Below are 21332 nucleotides of genomic sequence, written 5' to 3' on the forward strand. Positions count from 1 at the left end.
AGGATTTTGGACTAAAGATGAATATGGCTAAAACAAAAGTAATGATGAACAAGTACGCCACGGAAAGGGAAATAATGATTGAAGGAGCAGTAATTGAAAAGGTGGAGTCATATACTTATCTGGGACAAGTTATTAGCTGTAATAATGATAAATGGCTGGAAGTCAAGAGAAGAATACATTTTGGATGGATAGCATTCAGGAAATATAGTCACATACTAAAGAGCAATATCCCAGTTTGTCTGAAACGTAAAATAATGAATCAATGTATACTCCCCACCATGACTTATGGAAGTGAAACTTCGGCACTCACCAAAAGAATGGAAGAGAAGCTGAGAACTACACAGCGAAGAATGGAAGAGAAGCTGAGAACTAAACAGCAAAGAATGGAACGAATTATACTGGGAATCAGACTGTTAGATAAGAAGAGAAACACATGGATTAGGCAGCAAACTCAAATAAAGGACATTCTTATCAAAACTAAAGAACTAAAATGGTCTTGGGCAGGACACATAGCTCGAAGACATGATGACAGATGGACTAAGAAAATAACAGAATGGTACCCAAGAGGAGCTAGAAGAAAACCTGGAAGACAAAGGCGGAGATGGATAGATGAAATTCATGAGTTTTTGGGTAGTAAATGGATGGCGAGTGCTCAAAACAGAAGGAACAGGAAAGTTGCTGGAGAGGCCTTCATCCTGCAGTGGATTGAAAATGGCTGATGATGATGATGACTGTGCTCGGACATTGCCGAAACAAATTCCAGGCTTTATTTTTTGCTCTCTTTGCTGTGGTGCATTTGTCATTCCACCAGTAATTATGATGCTTTCGGCCCGGGGGATTTGATAGTGGTATTGTGTTTTTAGCCACCTGTAGAAGATGCGATGTGATGTAATCTGCCACATCGTCAATATGTTGGAGGCGGATATTTTCCCTCATCAAGGTCGATTGATGATTGCAATTTTGCCCAGTCTGCTCGGACAAATTTCCACTTTCTGCAGGGTTGAATTGAAGGAGTCTTTGCTTTCAGAAAGTTGCATACTATTAGGAAGTGGTCACTGCCCATGGGATCATTTATTACATACCACTCTATGGTTGGGACTAGTAATGGTGAACAAATTGAGAGATCTATTGCTGAAGTGTGTCCTGCTGGGAGCTGTATGTGTGTCGGTGCACCAGTATTGAGTATACTGAAATTTAGTGCCTCTAAAAAGCTTTCAATTAGTCGGCCCCGTCTATCCAATTTAGGAGAGCCCCATAATGGGTGGTGCCCGTTAAAGTCCCCTAATATACAGAGAGGTGGAGGTATCTGTATAAAGAGGTCTTCAAGATCTTTTAAAGAGTAAGTACGGTTTGGTGGTAGGTAGACTGAGACAAGTGTTATTGCACTATGGAGAGTTATGCGAACAGCAACAGCTTCTATTTCAGTTTGGAGTGGGATTTGTCTAGTTGGGATCTTCGAGTTTACTAGGATTGCTCACCACCGTGGGCAGCATTAGCGGTATTTCGATCTCTTCGATAAAGGCAATAGTTCTTTATCGAAGGAGAAATTTGTGAGGTCAGGTAAGTTTCCTGTAGACAGAAGACAACTGGAGAATATCGGTTAATTAGGTATTGAATATCGTCAGTGTTGCAACGAAAACCTCTGCAATTCCATTGTAAGATACTGTGGTTCATTTTGGTTTAGTTGAGGATGGTTCATCAGACTGTTTTTTGTTTGAGCACTTTTTTCGGTCTTTTTTTGGGAAGCTGGGGCACCCAGTATCCATAGTGTCATTTGCATGAAGTTCTAGAATGGGTTCTTCAAGATCTGAGTGTACATCTACTTCCATACTATTGGTGGATGATTCAGGTTTCTTGTTGTCTTTGGTAGTTTTTAATTTTTCTTTATCATGCGAGACTGTCTGAGTATCAGTCGGGATGCTGATTGGAGTGTTGGTCGATTCACTGGTTTTAGTTTGATGTGTGTCTTTTCCTGAATTAGAGAATATTTTTAACCCAATTAGCCATAGATGTGCTGGGGGGGAGGGTATTGATACATCTGTTTGTACTGCTGTTGAAATAAAGCTTCGAGTGTGAGATGCATATGAACGACTGGGCATGGTCAACATAACCTGTCTGCGTGCCTCAGGGTATGTGACTGTGTTCAATTTTATATTTTTGAATTTTCTTCCCTGTTTTCCACATTTCACAGGATTTTGAAAATGCTGGGTGACTTTCTTTGTAGTTGGGGAAAATGGGACTTGAGGCTGAACAGTCTGCTTGTGTATGTTCCTTGGAACCACAAAGAGGACAAATAGCTTCTCCTCTGCATGCTTGTTGGGAATGTCCATATTTTTGGCATTTAAAAGAACGAATGCGATTAGGAATATAAGCCCGAATTCGGCAGTTTAAATAGCCAGCTTTTACTGAGGATGGCAAATCTGGGGTACTGAAAGTTAAAATGATTGACCTGGTTGGGACGAGATTTCCATCTTTTTTAGTCATTATGCGTTTGGCGTTGGTTACTTTTTGATTACTCAGTTCTTGAACTAATTCCTCTTCTGATATTGTAAGTAGGTCCCATTTGGTTATAATGCCTTTCGAGGAATTTAAGGCGTTGTGTGGAGTAATAGATACTGGCAGGCCACCGAATGTCATTGTTTTGAGCAGCCACTCGGAATGTTTGGAGTTGGCTGTTTCAATTAATAGGTCTCCGGATTGCAGCCGTTTAACCATTTTTGGTGTTCCAGCAATCGATTCCAGAAATCTTTGGATGATGAATGGTGATAACTTGCCGACAGGTTGGTTGGAGAGAGAGTGTATCACCAGAAAGTTTGGCATTTCATTGCACTGCACTTCTCTTCGGAGCCTTTTTGGTTGGTTCAGGTCTTCATCATTTGGTTTATCTAGCCTTGAGTTTGAAGGCTCTAGAGGTGGATAGTCATTTTTATTCATCGTTGCTCCTTTTAGCCCTGGGGGATAACTTTTCCCCCAGATTACCGGCCCCGCCACAGGGAGGCAGGAGCAGTGCTGCTCGGAGGCCAAGCGGTTGAAGTGTTAGTTGATTAATAGAACAAGAAATATAGGAAAAGAAAGGTGTTTCCTTTCTGTGTTCTAACTTGTGGTTTTCAAGTACAGAACTAGTTTTAGAGAAAGGCTGTTGATATAAATGTAGGAACTTAAAAGGAAATAACTTTAATCACTTTACAAGAGCGCTCTATATATCACAAGAATATCGCTTGGCCTCGAAATACGCTTGGCACCCGGGGCCCAAACCATTTAGAATTGGATACATGCTTATACAGGGTGTCTCAAAAATATTGGTACAAACGTTTAGGGGAGGTAGGTAACATCTAAAGGAATGTGAATTGCATAGAAACCCATAACCGGAAACGTCACAGGAAAGTTGTATCAGAGGCACAAGAAACAGAAATGACACAAGACAGTAATTAGTGGCAAACATTTATTTGACATAATATTAACAATGGAGTACGAGATGGATGCATTTCATGATGCTACAACAGATGCTCGAGGGTTCCACCATGAGACGCGATGCATACATGACACCGACGCAACATGGATTGGCGGACATGGTCGAACACACCTGGAGTTTCTTTGACGGTAGCAGCAGTGCAGACGAGTCTCGTCACAAGATCCATTTCCGTCTCCACAGGCGATTCATACACGATAGATTTGAGTGCCCCCCCACAAAGAAAGAAATCAAGGCTTGATAAATCAGGTGAGCGTGGGGGCCAGGCAACAGGTCCACCACAGCCAATCCATCGACGCCCAAAACGCCTGTTCCAATGGTCACGAACACACCTTCCTTAATGGGCAGGTGCCCCATCATGGGAGCCTCCATAGCCAGGTGGGAAGGAGCAGCAGTGCGTAGCACACGCTTCTTGATTAGACCAGGGTTCGAGCCCGTCACCACCAAATACGGAGGATGCGGAAAGGTCAGGGAATGACCACCGCATATCCCGGAGCAATATGGCCTTAGTTGCTAATGCTCCTGAAAACCAAATAACAACAACAACAACAGCCCCATCATGTTGAAACCAAACGTTGCATCTCACATTTGCTGGAACATCGTCAAGTAACCCTGGTAGAACTTGTTCAAGAAAGATCAGATATTTAGCGAAGTTCATGCGGGATGGTAACAGGTATGGGCCGGCTAAGCAGTCACCAACCATACCTGCCCACACATTTATTGCAAAGCGATGTTGTGCCGCATGGGGGCGCACACCATGTGGGTTGTCGTCAGCCTACACATGAGCATTGTGCTGATTGAATAAGCCTCCTCGAGTGAAATAAGCTTCATCCGTGAACCTTTGCACAGTGGCTGGAAAATTCAGTCTTGTTGAACACTTTCTTGGAGAAACCACTGCACAAAAGCCACACGTGCAGGATGATCTTGGGGGAGCAGTAACTGAACCCTTTGGAGATGAAAGGGGTGTAAGGAATTGTCGTGTCAGACACGCTGTACACTGCAACGAGACACTCCTAAGGCAGAGGCAACGGCACGTGTGCTGGTAGTAGGATTATTCTGGATGGCATTCAGCACACTTTCTTCCATGGCAGGAGTTCATGATGAACGTGGTCTGCCCGCACTGCTCCTGTTACCTCTAAATGACCCATAATCGCACAAATTTTGATGAACATGCACAAAGAAAGGGTGGTCTGGTACATGTCTGTCTAGGAAGCATTCTCCATAAATTCTTTGAGCGGCTCGTCCATTGCCCTCTGCTAATCCATACACTAGGTGCATGTCTGCCAGCTCACAGTTCGTATATCGATGCATGCTCTTCATGTGGTGACTACTGCTTGAATGAGTAAACCAGAAATTTTCCCTCTCGCGAACTGATGAACATCGCCACCTACCAACTTACGGTGATGTTTCCAGTTATGGGTTCCTATGCGATTCGCATTCCTTTAGATGTTATCTACCTCCCCTAAACGTTTGTACCAATATTTTTGAGACACCCTGTATAAACTTTTTTCATTGTTTCCAGGTCCTGAGTCAATCTGTAAAGTACACTGCCTGGGTGTTACTAAACACCGTGTGTGTGTGTGTGTGTGTGTGTGTGTGTGTGTGTGTGTGTGTGCGTGCGTGCGTGCGAGAGAGAGAGAGAGAGAGAGAGAGAGAGAGAGAGAGAGAGTTAAATTACAAATGCAAATTAAATTAATAATGTTAATAGAAATGGAAAAGCCCTGCAAGGTGCAAATAAAATGAAAAATAATATAGTACATGTAGTGTATTTTGATCATGTTGTAGTGGGTAGTTTACAGTATTGTTATAGAGATATGCGATATTTCACTTTACTCAGTTCTAGCATATATGTGGGTGCCAGTCTAAATTTGTTCACAACTGGCATAATAAAATTGCTGTACTGGCTTTTAATTTCCTCAGTTCTAAATTTGTTTGATAGTATTCCTTCTGTTGTTGTTATTTCAGATTGTTATTTGATTTTTAGGAGCATTAGCAACTAAAGCCATATTGCTCTGGGAAATGCGGTGGTCATTCCCTGACTTTTCCACATCCTCCATATTTGGTAATGACGGGCTAGAACCCCGGTCTAATCAAGGAGCGTGTGCTATGCACTGCTGCTCCTTCCCACCTGGCTACGAAGGCACCTATCCTTCTGCAACACCCTTATTCTTAATCTAGTTTCTTCACTGTGTCTGTGTGTACTATGTTAATTTTTGGTTTATTTGCATCTTGCAAGGCTTAATTATTCTGCTAACATATTAAATTAATTTGCAATTGTAATTTAACATACAATATGTTTAAGCAACATGCAGTTGATTATGCTTTGCAGCCACTGATGTTTATCCTTGTCTTCATTAATGTTTGTCTTTCATTATAATTTTTATTTCTTCCTCTTCATTTTTCTTACATTTTTAACTCTGTGTGTGTGTGTGTGTGTGTGTGTGTGTAGATATATACACAGGTATCCCTCGATTTAAGCCAGGGCTAGGTGCAAATGGAACCCTTTATATCATGGAGTCAATGGGAAATCACAGGATTAGGTTCCGGGCAGCAAAAATTTTACCTACCACTTTGCAGTGATTGTTTTATTTTATCAGTATTCTTCATAATTGTAGTAATAATCGATGGAGCAATAGTCACGGTCCTACACACATTAGGGCGGCTTTCACCAGCTTCCATCCTGTGAATAACCTCCATCTTATTTTCCAACATGATAGATCGACGTGCCTTTTTCACGCTTTCATTTTCACTAGGATTCATTGAACTTCTTTTACCAGACACGGCATCTCTCTCTCTATTCTATTGCTCTAAACTAAAACTTTATAACATGATTGGCAAAAACTGCACATGGCTATCACTATTATTAATTATTATTTAATTTATCAATAGCGCAATTAATAAAAAGAGTTAGCATAATAAATTTCCAACATGTGTAAATGGCGTAAACAGCAACCAACTGAATGCTTCACAGCATAGACCTTTGCCACCCGCATCCCAAGAGTGGCTACTTTGAAGGCAGGAAGCTTTCTCGTCTCTCACTGGCTATGATACAGACAAGCTAATCACTGATTGGCTCAGATTGTCCTTGATCACGTGAACAGTGCATGATACATAGCACAATACAATGCAGATAAATTCTGTCTGGCGCTTTTAAACTTTCAATTTGCAAAAAAATTAAAAAATTGCAAAAATAAATATACAAAAATGGCCATGTGGTTAGTGATGGGCGTTATTGCAAATCAGCACAAATCAGAACAGCGCAAATCAAGGGTCGGAAAACTGCTAGCTTGGTGAGATACAAGGACTAATAGTTTAACAGTGGCCGCAGGCAGAGGTGAAGGTGTTTCTTGCACAACTTCTGTTAGAATAAGTAGTGACCTGGAGCGAGGGGTGTTGGGGGTTTCAGGGAAGGATGGCAGTCATCGTGAAATAGGTGGGTATATGGGATGTGTTAGGGTAACTAGGAATAGGTGCATGTATGCTTGCATGTATACCAGTGCTAGAAGTACAGTAAATAAATTTGATGAATTTGAAGTGTTGGTCAAGACATCAAAGGTGGATATTGTTGGGATAGCAGAGACGTGGTGTCAAACAGATATAAGGAAGGAAGAACTGGAATTTGGGGAGTACAATGTGTACAGAAAGGATAGACAGGATAGGAAGGGATGTGTTATACTGTTAATTAAGAAAAATATAAAATCCAAAGAAGTGCACCCATGAACAGTGCACTGTTGAGTCAGTTTGGTGTGACATAAGCACTGCGAAAGCAAAAATAAGAGTAGGAGTGTGTTATAGGCCTAATGACTCGAATGAGTACAATGAACAATTGTACAGAGAAATAGAGTGAGCTAGTAAATCAGAATGTCTTATAATGGGGGATTTTAACTTCCAGGATATTGACTGGAACTCGAAGTTTGGTCACTCACACACTAGTCAGAATTTTGTGAATTTATTGGATGATTGTTTTCTGCAGCAGCATGTTTGAGAAGCAACCAGAGAGAGAGAGTAATACTCTTGATCTGCTTATCAGCAGTGATCATTTGTGTATTAAGAATTTGCAGATAAAGGACCCACTAGGTGGCAGTGATCACAGTGTACTGATGTGGAATTTACTTAAAGATTTAATTACCATCAGGGGTAGAGGAAAGGGTTTTTGCTTCCGTAAAGGTGAGTACAGTGGTCTCAGAAAGTTTTTAAATTCTGTACAGTGGGATCAACTGACGATGTTACTAACAGTAAATTCTAAGTGGGAAACATTCCAGGAATTAAACGTGGATGCTACTAAAAGTTTCATACCTATTAAGAAATACTGTTCAAGGTTTAGGCCTAAATGGTTATCAAATGAACTGAGACTCGTAACAGAGAAGAAAAATGCATGGGATGCATATAAATTATCAAGCGACTCAGAAGCCTATGGCTGATTTAAGCTAGTCTGTAATCAGGTAACAAAGGAGGTTAGGCAGGCGAAGGCAGATTACGAGAAATGCTTGGCAAAAGATGCTAAGAAAAACAGCAAGGATTTCTTTACTTATATAAACTCTAAAAGGAAGGGGATGAATCTGATTGGTCCACTTGACATCGATGGTTCGACTGTTGATGATCCTGCTCAGATAGTAAACAAACTGAATGAGTATTTTGCATCTACATTGACACATGAGGAATTATTAAGGGATCTATCCAGTTATATTAAAGGAGGTGGCAAAGCAACTAAGCAAACCCTTAGCCATAATTATGAGAGCATCCTTGGACACAGGGGAGGTTCCCACGGACTGGAAATGTGCAAATGTATCCCCAATTCACAAACGGGGATCGAAGGGTGACACAAGTAATTACACATCAGTTAGTTTAACTTCTGTTCTGGATAAAATAATGGAGTCACTGGTTAAAGATGCATTGCAGGATCATCTAGACTGCAGCAATAATTCAGACACAGCACGGGTTTGTTAAGGGAAATTCTTGCCTGACAAATCTGATTGGTTATTATGATGTGATTACAAAAGAACTGGATGCAAAAAATAATTTTGATATCATATATTTGGATTTCAGGAAAGCTTTTGACACTGTTGCACATGGAAGACTATTGTACAAATTGGAGCAGAATGGTATAAAGGGTAAGTTGCTACAATGGATAAAAGGATGGTTAAGTGGGAGAAGACAGAGTGTGGTAATCAATGGGTGCTGCTCTGTGGACTAATGTTATTAGTGGAGTCCCACAGGGTTCGGTGTTGGGTCCACTGTTGTTTTGTATATTTATCAATGATATTGATGAAGGTATATCAGGCTTAGTGTCGAAGTTTGCAGATGATACAAAGGTTGGCAGGGTTGTTAATGACAGTAATGGCAGTGTGCTACTGCAACAGGATCTAGACAATTTGGGCAGATGGGCTAAGAAGCGGCAACTGAAGTTTAACCTTGACAAATGCAAAGTACTGCATATGGGTAGAAGTAACCAAGAGAAAAGTAAGGGGGCATAAATTCAAATTAAGAAAAGACAGATGTAGAATAGATGTACGGAAATTTGCCTTTAGCCAGCGGGTGGTTAATTGCTGGAACAAACTTCCATCTGTCGATGTGGAAGTTGATAGGTTAAATAAATTTAAGGAGGAACTGGACAGGCATTTGGAGGGAATGGTGCGATTTTTTTTTGGCTGATGCTGCATAAGCTCATACACTTGCTTTCTTGCATCACATGCCACTACTACTACAATATATATATATAATAGAGAATAATGGTATTAAGAAGCTAATTAATATAGGTGGGAAATGTGCCTGTACTAAAAAGAAGATAACATAGCTTATGGATCAGGGACACTGCATTAGCAAAACATACCCTACAGCCATAATGTGTGTGTGTGTGTATATATATATATATATATATAATTTTTTATGTATAAAATATTGTAAGTGGAGCACGTGAAGGAGATTTTATTAAATCTAATGAATGTACATGATAAAGAGGAAGAAATGGACCAGAAATTAAAATAAAGATAAGTGAAAAAGCGACCAAGATGAAATAACATTGCGGTGTCCCTCACAATTTCAGTGTCATCATCAGAGGTCATCCACAGAAATTATGAAAAAGACAGCAAAAAGAAATTATGAAAAAGACAGAAGCAAGAACATTGCTGTCTTTTTCATAATTTCTGTGGATGACCTCTGATGATGACATACCCTATCCATGGCAAGGGGAGATAACTCTTCTTCATCTCCCCCACCTGCCATCCAAACTTCCCTCTGGTGTGGCATGGGCATGCCACACTGCCTAACTGAGGTCATCTCCTCTATTGACCCCTTAATCCTACTTCTACACCTTAGTCTTCAGCCTCCCCTCCCTCCCACTATTATCTTTCATCTAGTAGCCCACACTTCTAAATTTAATAACAACAAAATTCTGCCCGACTTATTAGGCCTGTTAACACATCTCTCTAGCGTTCAACCCCAACCAGCGATTTGCTAACAGCAATCTTATTAAGAATTAACATCAGAGTGTATTTTATTATATTTTTTTTAAAGATCCTAGCCACTGAAATCACAGGTGGCAGAACCTGCCAGAGCAACTTGTCATGATTCTGGACAAACCAGGCAAGCCTTCACACGTGGCAAGGTATGGGCAACGTCGGGGCTTGGCAGCCAATAAGCTGGACAAACAATGGGCACAACAAATCACACTGCACAGACACGGCATACACACACTGTCAAGTCATGGCCTTGATAGTGTACTGTTCTCGATACAGCGAACACACGCAGAGAGGGGAGAAATCCAAGGTGCCGTCTGACAGGAACATACCTTATACTTTATATACCAACTACATCCTTTCATAGACAAAAGTTCTCTAGACCTTTTGCTAAAAAAAAACAGCAAGGATTTCTTTACTTATATGAACTCTAAAAGGAAGGGAATGAATCTGATTGATATACTTGATATCGATGGTTCAACTGTTGATGATCCTGCTCAGATAGCAAACAAACTGAATGAGTAGTAGTAACAGCATATGATGCAAGAAAGCAAGATTATCAGCTTATGCAGCATCAGCCAAAAAAAAAAAAAAAAAAATCACACCATTCCCTCCAAATGCCTGTCCAGTTCCTCCTTAAATTTATTCAACCTATCAACTTCCACAACGAAAGATGGAAGTTTGTTCCAGCAATTAACCACCCACTGGCTAAAGGCAAATTTCTGCACATCTATTCTACATCTGTCTTTTCTTAATTTGAATTTATGCCCCCTTAGGTTCGTAATCTGAACAAGCGGAAGGATTCCATCAGAATTCAGCAAGCTCAACCCATTCAAGGCCTTATATACCTCAATCAGATCACCGCGCAGGTGCCTAGTCTCCAGCCACTGCAATTTGCAGAACTTAAGCCTCTCTTGGTAAGAGGATCCCTTCATTCCCCTCACCAATCTTGTTGCCCTTCTCTGTACACGCTCAATTAAATCTACATCCTTCCTAAAATGAGGCCTCCAGACCTGTACACAGTACTCAAGGCGTGGCCTGACCATTGCCTTATACAGAGGGACAATCACCTCCTTTCCCCTGCTAGCAAAATTCCTGTATATCATTGACAAAACTCCATGACCTGCCCTGGCAGACTGTCTGCATTGCTCAGAAAACTTCATATCTGACTGCACAATTACTTCCAGGTCTTTTTCAGTTTCTATCACCTTAAGTGTAGTACCACACAGTTGGTACGTTTCTCTGGGGTTACTTCTACCCATATGCAGTACTTTGCATTTTTCAATGTTAAACTTCAGTTGGCACTTCTCAGCCAATCTGCCCAAAATTTTCTAGATCCTGTTGCAATAACACACTGCCATTACTGTCATTAACAACCCTGCCAACCTTTGTATACTAAGCCTGATATATCTTCATCAATATCATTGATAAATATACAAAACAACAGTGGACACAACACTGAACCCTGTGAGCCTCCACTAATAACATTAGTCCACGAAGAGAAGCACCCATTGATTACCACCGTCTTTTTTTCTCCCACTCAACCGTCCTTTTATCCATTGTAGAAGCTTACCCTTAATACCATTCTGCTCCAATTTGTACAGTAGTCTTCCATGCTGAACAGTGTCAAAAGCTTTCCTAAAATCCAAGTATATGATATCAAAATTATTTTTTGCATCCAGTTCCTTTGTAACCACATCATAATATCTAATCAAATTTGTCAGACAAGACTTTCCCTTAACAAACCCATGCTGTGTCTAAATTATTGCTGCAGTCTTATCTAGATGATCCTGCAATGCATCTTTAACCAGAGACTCCATTATTTTACCTGGAACAGAAGTTAAACTAACTGGTCTGTAATTACTCATGTCACCCTTCAATCCCCCTTTGTGAATTGGGGATACATTTGAATATCTACAGTCTGTGGGAACCTCCCCTGAGTCCAATGAAGCTTTCATAATAATGGCTAAGGGTTTGCTTACTGCCTTTGCCGCCTCCTTTAATATAACTGGATAGATCCCATCCACCCCATGTTACTTTCTTATGTTTAACTTCAACAATTTCTCCTCCACTTAGATCTCAGTTATTACAAAATCATTAAGCACCCTGCTACAATTTGTTAACCTTCTGGCATTTGCAATCCTTAATAATTCCTTATATGTGAATGTAGATGCAAAATACTCATTCAGTTTGTTTGCTACCTGGGCAGGATCATCAACAGTCGAACCATCGATATCAAGTGGACCAATCAGATTCATCCCCTTCCTTTTAGAGTTTATATAAGTAAAGAAATCCCTGCTGTTTTTCTTAGCATCCTTTGCCAAAGATGTTTTGTAATCTACCTTCGCCTGCCTAACCTCCTTTGTGACTTGATTACAGACTAGCTTATATACATCATAGGCTTCTGTGCCGCCTGATAATTTATATGCATCCCATGCATTTTTCTTCTCTGCCACGAGTCTCATTATTTCATTTGACAACCATTTAGGTCTAAACTTTGAACAATATTTCTCAATAGGTATGAAACGTTTAGTAGCTTCCACTATTAATTCCTTGAATGCTTCCCACTTAGTATTTGCTGTTGATAACATCATCAGTTGGTCCCACTGTACAGAATTTAAAAACTGTCTGATTGATCACTGTCTGATTGATGTCTGATGAGATCACTGTAGTCACCTTTACGGAAGCAAAAACCCCTTCCTTTACCCCTGATGGTAATTATATCTTTAAATAAATCCCACATCAGTACACTGTGATCACTGCCACCTAACGGTTCCTTTATCTGCAAATTCTTAATACACAAATGATCACTGCTGATAACCAGATCAAGAGTATTACCCTCTCTGGTTGTCTCTTGAACATGCTGCTGCAGAAAACAATCATCCAATAAATCGTCCTTTTATCCAAAAAAGTCTTACTAGTGTGCAAGTGACCAACCCATAAGTTCCAGTCTACATCTGGGAAGTTAAAATCCCCCATTATAAGACATTCCGATTTACTAGTCTATTCTATTTCTCTGTACAATTGTTCATTGTACTCATTTGAGTCATTAGGCCTATAACACACTCCTACTCTTATTTTTGCTTTCGCAGTGCTTATGTCACACCAAACTGACTCAACAGTGCACTGTTCATCTATATCACCTTGATTCCCCTTCTTTTGATTTTATGTTTTTCTTAATTAACAGCATAACACCTCCTCCCTTCCTATCCTGTCTATCCTTTCTGTACACATTGTACTCCCCAAATTCCAGTTCTGCATTCCTTATATCTGTGTGACCCCACGTCTCTGCTATCCCAACAATATCTGCCTTTGATGTCTTGACCAACACTTCAAATCCATCAAATTTATTTACTTTACTTCTAGCATTGGTATACATGTACCTATTCTTATTATTAGTTACCCTAACACATCCCATATACCCACCTGTTTCACGATGACTGCCATCCGTCCCTGAAAACCCTAACACCCCTCCCTCCAAGGCTGCTGCTTATTCTAATAGAAGTAGTGCAAGAATCACCTACACCTCCACATACGGCTACTTTTATCCTTTTAGTCTGTGAATACCCCCAAGGTAGCAGTTTTCTGACCCACCTAACACTATCTCGATAGCATTCGCAAATATTCTTGCCCCCTTTCTATTTAAGTGTATCCCATCCTGTAGAAGCAGTGTCTCCTGTTAACAAGCATAGACCAGGCTGAAAAAAATTCTGCCCCTTGAGCCTTGCACGTTTCCTCCAGGGCCGAATTGATTGACAAGGCTCTCATCATGTACCCTCTCCTATCGTGTCTGGGCAGAATTGCAGAAACTTTCAAATTTAACCCTAACTCAACTTTTTTGCAACATTGACCTGTACTTGTTACGTAAATCTGAATATCTCCTACTCTTAATGTCAATTGTGCTAATGGGTACAACAATATCATCCTTTGTGCCCTTAAAAGATGATATATGCTTTACAACGTCATCAACTTTTGCCTCTGGCAGACATTTTACATCTACATTCATACATGAGGAGTTATTAAGGTTTGAAAATGCCAGAAGGTTATCAAATTGTAGCAGAGTGCTTAATGATTTCGTAATAACTGAGAGCAAAGTGGGGGAGAAATTGTTGATTCTTCAATTGTTGAAATTGGGAATTGTTTTGTAATTTTTTTTTTTTTTTTTTGGCTGGTGCCGCATAAGTTCATACACTTGCTTTCTTGCATCACATGCCACTACTACTACCTGCTGTCATATTTTTAAATTTCATTAATAATTACTACAATCACTCTCACACACCTATTCTTAAACTTTACTCATGATGGATCAGTAATAATGTAAACTCACAAAACTAATAAAGTAAATGAAAATAAGAAAATTAATTCTTATCTTACCACAGCCATGCAGTCCCCATTATATTTTTAATTTTATCAGCACCACCTTCAAGCCTACCATGACTTCTTTCTCTTTCAAGATCTGCTCTTCTTGCTTCCTCACAAGCAGTAAATGCTCTGTCCATGAATGATGACCAAGCTGATGACAAAAGAATACACCTTCTCCACTCATTTGAATCAAGAGAAACATCTTGAATGAGGGCACCAAGAACCTGTTCATAAAACCTTGCCTGAGCTATTATGGATGCTTTAGATGGTTGGCCATCTTTGCCAAATTCAGAAGGTGGTTCATATGCAAGCAAAACTCCCACTAATTCATTAGATAAGAGAAATAAAAGAAATAAAAATTAAATATAAATACAGATTTCCATAAAAATAAGTTACTTGTATATGTACTGGGTTTTTAAAACAATATATTAGCAATTACATAACTAATCCTTTCTACTGATTAACAAGTATATTTCAAATTGTTTACATGCAAAACTATCAACTTGTTTTAGCTAGTCATGTGTACAATATTAATCAGTACATTAATGGTAAACTAAGGGATAATTTATTATTGCTTAGAGAAATAATCTCATACTTCCATTGTCAGAGCAGCAGTAGGAAAATTAAGTTACCGCTAGACTTTTTATTGGTACTGTTATCAAAATCTTATTACAACTCCACGAATTAATTTAAATGGGGTAAAAAAAGTATGTTAATTTATGAAAATTGCCATTAGAAGTATTGACATATCATCACAAGCTTCAATCCTGGTGGAACACAATTTATACTTTATGTAACTTTCTCAGTTTGCTCTTTCCTTTTGGGCTCAGAGAGGCCCAAAAGGAAAGGGCAACTGAGAAAGTGGGACTGCATCCCTTGAACTATACAAAGAATATGCCACTGGAAGATCTTTTCTGCCACTGCAGTGTATGACATGGGCTTTTGGATGAGTCTATGATGTGAAACCCAAAGTGAACAATGGTTCTGGGAAACAAGCAATGTTATGTGAGGAGAAATAAAATTAACAGTTACTGCAGACAAAGCCATAAAATGGAATTAAAAGAATGTGCCTTACGAAAGGTCAGAAAACTAATATGAAACTTTCCTTCATATATGTTTCCTTAAAATTACAGTATAGAGAAATTCAAGTCCAATGTCAATAAGCACAGTAAACTCCTGCTATTTGTGGTATCTGTATTAGTGATTTCGCGTATTCTTGGTCGCTGATTTAATATAAAATGAAACCTAAAAGTTTGTGAATTTTAAAACACCGTGAATGTTTTCTGCCATAAAAAATATGGGCATGGCTAAAATCATCTTGCCCAGTCAAAACAGCACTCAGTGGGTGGGTGGGTGGGGGGGTGACACAATCATAAGCGCAGATGTTTCCCACTAATCCTTGTTCAGTATGTGTTATGTGCTTGTCATGGAAGGTTTTGTTGTTTGCTTTTAATTGATATGATTAAGAAAGTAAAAAATCTACCGTTTTGCAGTGCATTAATGTAAACATTTTTTTTTTTTTTTTTTTTTTTTTCAAATAGGCCTCTGGGGTTGGGAATATTCATATTCATAATAACTGGACAATCATACACCAACTATTATTAAAAACATAAATAGTGTTACGCTATATTAAAATAATGATGTAGATAAATGAAATAAATAGAATGATATAATTCCACCGGATAAAACTGATAAAAAGGTAATTGTCTATACAATAAAATATGAAATTTTAAACTGCAAAGAATTATTTACAATAAAACAATGTAGGTAAAACACAGGATGATAAAAGCACTAAAACACCGTAGCTTTCAGAGGCATCCATCTCCTTTTTCAACAGTGAGGTTTATTGTACGGCACATCCTTAAATATCAGCAGACTCACGGTTCTCAGCACATGTTTCTACAGGAGCATGGACAGTATTCTCCTCATGTGCCATTTATAGGCAGTCCTACACATGCTTTGTCCAGGTTCCTAGCCAGACTGATTTCTCCTATTGTTGGACGTTCTGATTTTACCATCAGGGATAGTGGAGACTTCGTGCGATTCATAAGGGATCAGGCTATAGAAGAGGGCAAGGCCATAGTATCATTCAATGTGATATCCTTGTTCACGTGCATTCCTATTGACCATGGGGTGCAATGTGCATGCATGGCATTGGAGAAGGATGACACCCTAAGCAATAGGACTCCATTAAGCATGGAGGACATTTGTAGTGGGGTGGAGCTATGTCTCTCAAGTACCACCATGGTGTTTCAAAACACAATGTACAAGCAGGTTCGTGGCACAGCAATGGGTTCCCCTATTAGTGCTATCATTGCAAATTTAGCCATGGAGAAGTTCGAAGCCAGGATTTTTGATGGGTCGGTACTCTCCACTCGTGAAAAGGCAAAACACCTTTATTAACACTTTAGTGAAACTGGTGATAGCACTGACAGGACAAGTTTTTTAGCTAGCAAAAGTTTAAAAGGGAAATCCAAAAGGAGCTCAATAAAAAAAAAATGAAGAAACAAACTTCGATGAAGAGTTATTTTTCGCCCAGCAACCCATATTCTTGAATGTTTTTGAAAGATTTGTTTGAAATTTCTAATAAATTTAATGTTAAATTGTTTCTTATTTTCATTTTTGATACCTTATGCTTATATTTCACTATGTACTGTCTATGTATATAGTCATATTATGTAGGTAATAATAATAATACATATATAGACAAAATTTTAGACTAGTTTTTCTTATATATTTCGTACTTTGGAAGAGAACCCTTTTTTATTACTATGGGTGCCATAACTCAGTATTCGCATTTTCAGTATTCATGGCATTTCTCAGGAACATAACCCCACAAATACTGGGGGTTTACTGTGCCTTCTTTCTCAGCTTTTAACCCATGCATAGTACTAAAGTATTATAGGTTCTAATGTAATTTTTGGAAATGGGGGAACTCCCCTTATAAAAGGTTCAAGTTAAGGGGATATAGGAGGGAGGATAACTTATAACTCTGAATCATCTGTATACATTTAAGGCCAGTTATTTTTGTTTTCCTTTATACAAAATGTTTTTCTAATAATCAGTATTAATTTAGAAACAATGCCATCATGGCTGTGTGAATTCACTAACAATTTGTTATGTGGGTACGGACAGTTTATACTAAAATCACAATTGTTTATAATAATAACAGCTAAACATTCTTTTTAGAGTACATCTCTATACACTACACAAATGTAAAAATGCAAAATGATTAATAAATATTACTTAAATAAACCAGCATTGGGATTAAAAGATAAGTATTTATTAAAATTTTTTCAATACAGAAATGCAAATACCTGTCTAAACATATGCGAAACACAAGGTGCTTTGTCACCTACCAATTTAAACATGGAACACTAAAAAAAAAATGATGCAGCAGCTTTCTTTGCTTTATTCAGGAAATCTTTACTGCATTCATTGCAAAGTCCAATTTTTTTTTACATTTATGAAACCTAGAATGGAGTCAAACATTATATTTGTCATGGATGATCTTAAATATGTTCTTTTTAGTAAGAACAGATTTAAGTTCTCTTTTTTTTCCATTAAATACCTTTAATTTTTTTTTAAAGTAATTGCATTAAATTGATTTTTAATTATTTTTTAACTATTTGTTACTCTAATGTACGTTTTTCGATTTTTTCATTTTAATTTCTGTAGAAAATTTTTACTTTTCTCTTTGAGAAAAGTAAAAATTTTGGACATGTGGTGGTGTTGTTGTTGCTTGCGTTTTATTGGCGCATTAGCGACTAAGGCTATAATGTGCCAAAACCTGGTCATAAAAAGTAAAATTTTCAGTGGCCTAATGATTTAGGTCACTAAGTCAAGGTATAAAAACAAGTATAAACTAAAAGACAAATATCAGTAAACAAGTAACAATAACAAGGTAGATTTTTTAAATATGGGCGAAAAGGTTTACTGATTTCAAAAAGCTAAAAATAGCAGACACATGGTCATTGTCGGATGAAATCTGACTGAGTGTATATGGCTCAGTCAGATGGTTAAAAGCAATAAAACGGATATTGCTAAAATCTGGACAGTCAACTAAAATGTGTCTAATTGATAAAATTGTGCCACAGGACTCACACATATGAGGGTCATCAGCCCTCAGCAAAAACGAATGAGTCAAATGACTATGTCTTATGCAGGTCAGGGCAAGAACAACTTCCTCCTTACAATTCCTGCGCAGACTAGACTGCCACGGTTCAATTACAGGCTTTATAAGATATAATTTATTTTGTAATCTGTCTATTCCACAAATTCTGCCATTGGGAGTGTATCTTTTGGTGTATTATTTGCCTGTAGTCTGTATAGGGGACTGACAGGCAGCGATTATTATTGGGAATTGCTGATTTGGCTGCGGTGTCAGCCAAATCATTTCCCCTAATCCCAACGTGGCTAGGAATCCAGCAGAAGCGGATATCATATTCACGTTCACGGAGGAAGTGAATATTCTGCTGAATGCTAGACAGAACTGGATGAGAATTATATCTCACAGTTATTAAAACCTGCAACACGCTGAGAGAGTCGGAATATAAAATGAACCGTTGGTATTGGCATTTACTAATGTGATCCAAGGCTAACTCTATAGCGTGCAGCTCTGCAGTAAATATGCTGCATTCAGAGGAAATCTGCTCCAATGTAGTGTTGTCTGTAAAGACAGCAGCAGATCCCACATATGATTCCGACTTTGAACCGTCTGTGTAAACTGGCGAAGTCAGCATGTTCAGCTTGGTGTGCTGAATAAAGCTGCAGGTAGACAGATGATGGAGTGTCCGACTTTCCCCAATTTCTAAGGGACAAGTCACATGTTGGAACATGAGCATGACAGGGTGGAAGGGGTTGTTTTGGTGTTTAGGCAACCTTGTCTAACTTGATATTAAGTTCTTTGAGTAGCTCTTGGAGACGAATACCAAAAGGACGATTGGCAGTCTTACGGGTGTTGTCCAATTTTCCCATCATGGCTCAAAAACGAATGGCCACGTAGGATGGTCTGGCAGGGATTTCAGTTTTAAAGCGTACTTTAGAGACAACTGCTTACGTCGAAGCGATAACGGCGGTTCGTTTGCTTCGACGTATAAGCTCTGGACAGGAGATGTTCGATATGCTCCAATAGCGGTACGGAGAGCCAGATGATTGACAGGACCCAGCCAACGAAGTACACTGTCTCTGGCCAAATTGTATACCAGGGACCCGTAATCTAGTCTGTATCGTACAAGTGCACGGTAGATGCGTAGTAGGGAGCATCGATCCGCACCCCAAGATGTAGAGGAAAGAGAGCCCAGAATATTCAAGCCTCTTGTGCAATTTGTGCGGAGTTGACGGATGTGATCCAGAAAGGTCAGCTTTTTATCGAATACGAGTCCCAAGAATTTTGTGTCTGCCGCTACTGGAATAGCATTTTGTCCGAGCCTTAATTCAGGTTCAGGATGAAGATTACGCTTACGACAAAAATGTACGCAAACGGTCTTCTCCGGCGAGAACCTGAAGCCATTTAGCAAGTGCCCGGGAATTAAGGCGATCAATGGCGTAGCCGAGTGGACAGGAGCGGGAGTGCAGTAGCACACGCTCTTTGAGTAGACCGGGGTTCAAACCCCTGACTGCTGAATACGGTCGATCTGCCAACCCGCACTGGACCAGCGTGGCAGATTATGGTCCATTTCCCTCAGCATGAATTGCTGAGGAGGCTTCCATCCTGCAGTGGGTTGATAATGGCTGCACTTTACTTTTTTTTTTATGGCTTTTTGCAGTTGTCTTTCTATAACCCTCATGTTGTATGACTGACAAAATATGCTAAAGTCATCAACATAGAGGGCACTGTTTACGGTTGGAGGAAGTTGTTCTGTGATGGAATTTACTTTGATGGCGAAAAGCGTGACACTTAAAACTGATCCTTGTGGTACTCCCTCCTCTTGGCTAAAGGAACGAGAGAGTGAGGATCCCACACGAACTTGGAAAGATCGATTGGCTAGAAAGTTTTTAATAAAAACGGGGAGTTGCCCTCTAAGACCAAGGCTATACAGATCTTTTAAGATACCAAATCTCCAAGTTGTGTCATACGCTTTCTCCATGTCAAAGAACACTGACACCAAGTGTTCGCGTTTTAGGAAAGCATCCCAGATGGATGTTTCCAGTCTAATAAGATGGTCCAAAGTGGACCGGTTCCTTTGGAAGCCGCATTGGATGTTGGAGAGAAAGTCATTTGATTCCAAATACCATATACAGCACTTGCTTTGGAAAGAATAAGAGCTCTTTTCAGTTCCTGTATAGAGAATGGCCTGTTGTACGGATAGACGCTCTTTGACTTAAAATTAAGTGCCTGTTTTTCGATTTTATGTTTCAGGACCAGGAACTCTGGGGAATACGAAGATGTTGCAGAAATGTTAGAGAATGTTTCCCCAAGAGAATTGGCTATTGCAGTTGGATCTGCAATAGTGCATCCATTATAACCTAGGATTGAAGAAGGGTGGTATGTATATTTTCCCTTCATTTTCCAGATTTTATCCCAGACCAACTTAGTACTAGTGGACTGAATAATTGATGAAGTAAAATGGATCCACGATTCCTTTTGACTCTGACGGCTGATGTAGCGTGCTTTGGCTCGTGCGCATTTAAAGGCTATAAGGTTGATCGTGATACGATATCGGCGGAATATACCCCACGCTTTGTTTTGAGCCTGTTTTGCTGCTGCTGTGCATTGTGAATTCCACCAAGGTTTGGGAAATGGTGGAAACCGGGCAGATGTTTTTGGAACAGCATTCGCAGCTGCTTGGACGATAATTTCTGTAATGTACATTACTGATAGGCTCCTGACTGACGGTACTGAGGTCAAAATTTGTCTGATGTTGGAAGGCAGTCCAGTCAGCCTGACAATCTTCCACCGTGGTAACCTGAAAGGAAGACACGGTCTCCCACTGTGTAAAGAGGTTATCACAGGGAAGTGATCACTTCCGTATGGGTTCTCCTCCACTTCCCAAATGAGTGAAGGGAGTAGAGAGGGGGAGCAGATAGAGAGATCAATGGCAGAA

The 21332-nt window shown here is 39.5% G+C and overlaps 1 protein-coding gene across 2 annotated transcripts in view; it reads right to left on the reverse strand.

Moving 5' to 3' along the window:
- Nucleotides 1–21332, reverse strand: part of LOC150083319 (focadhesin-like) — a 457209-nt gene that overhangs the window by 271800 nt on the left and 164077 nt on the right. For both annotated transcript variants that reach the window (XM_090377973.1, XM_090377972.1), the window contains exon 9: nt 14299–14608. In XM_090377973.1, coding sequence (XP_090234099.1) covers nt 14299–14608 — 310 coding nt within the window. The remainder of the gene's footprint in view (nt 1–14298; nt 14609–21332) is intronic.

This window comes from Mastigoproctus giganteus, chromosome 7, assembly GCF_048544385.1.
Source record: "Mastigoproctus giganteus isolate SK-2022 chromosome 7, ASM4854438v1, whole genome shotgun sequence".
Taxonomy (NCBI): Eukaryota; Metazoa; Arthropoda; class Arachnida; order Uropygi; family Thelyphonidae; genus Mastigoproctus; species Mastigoproctus giganteus.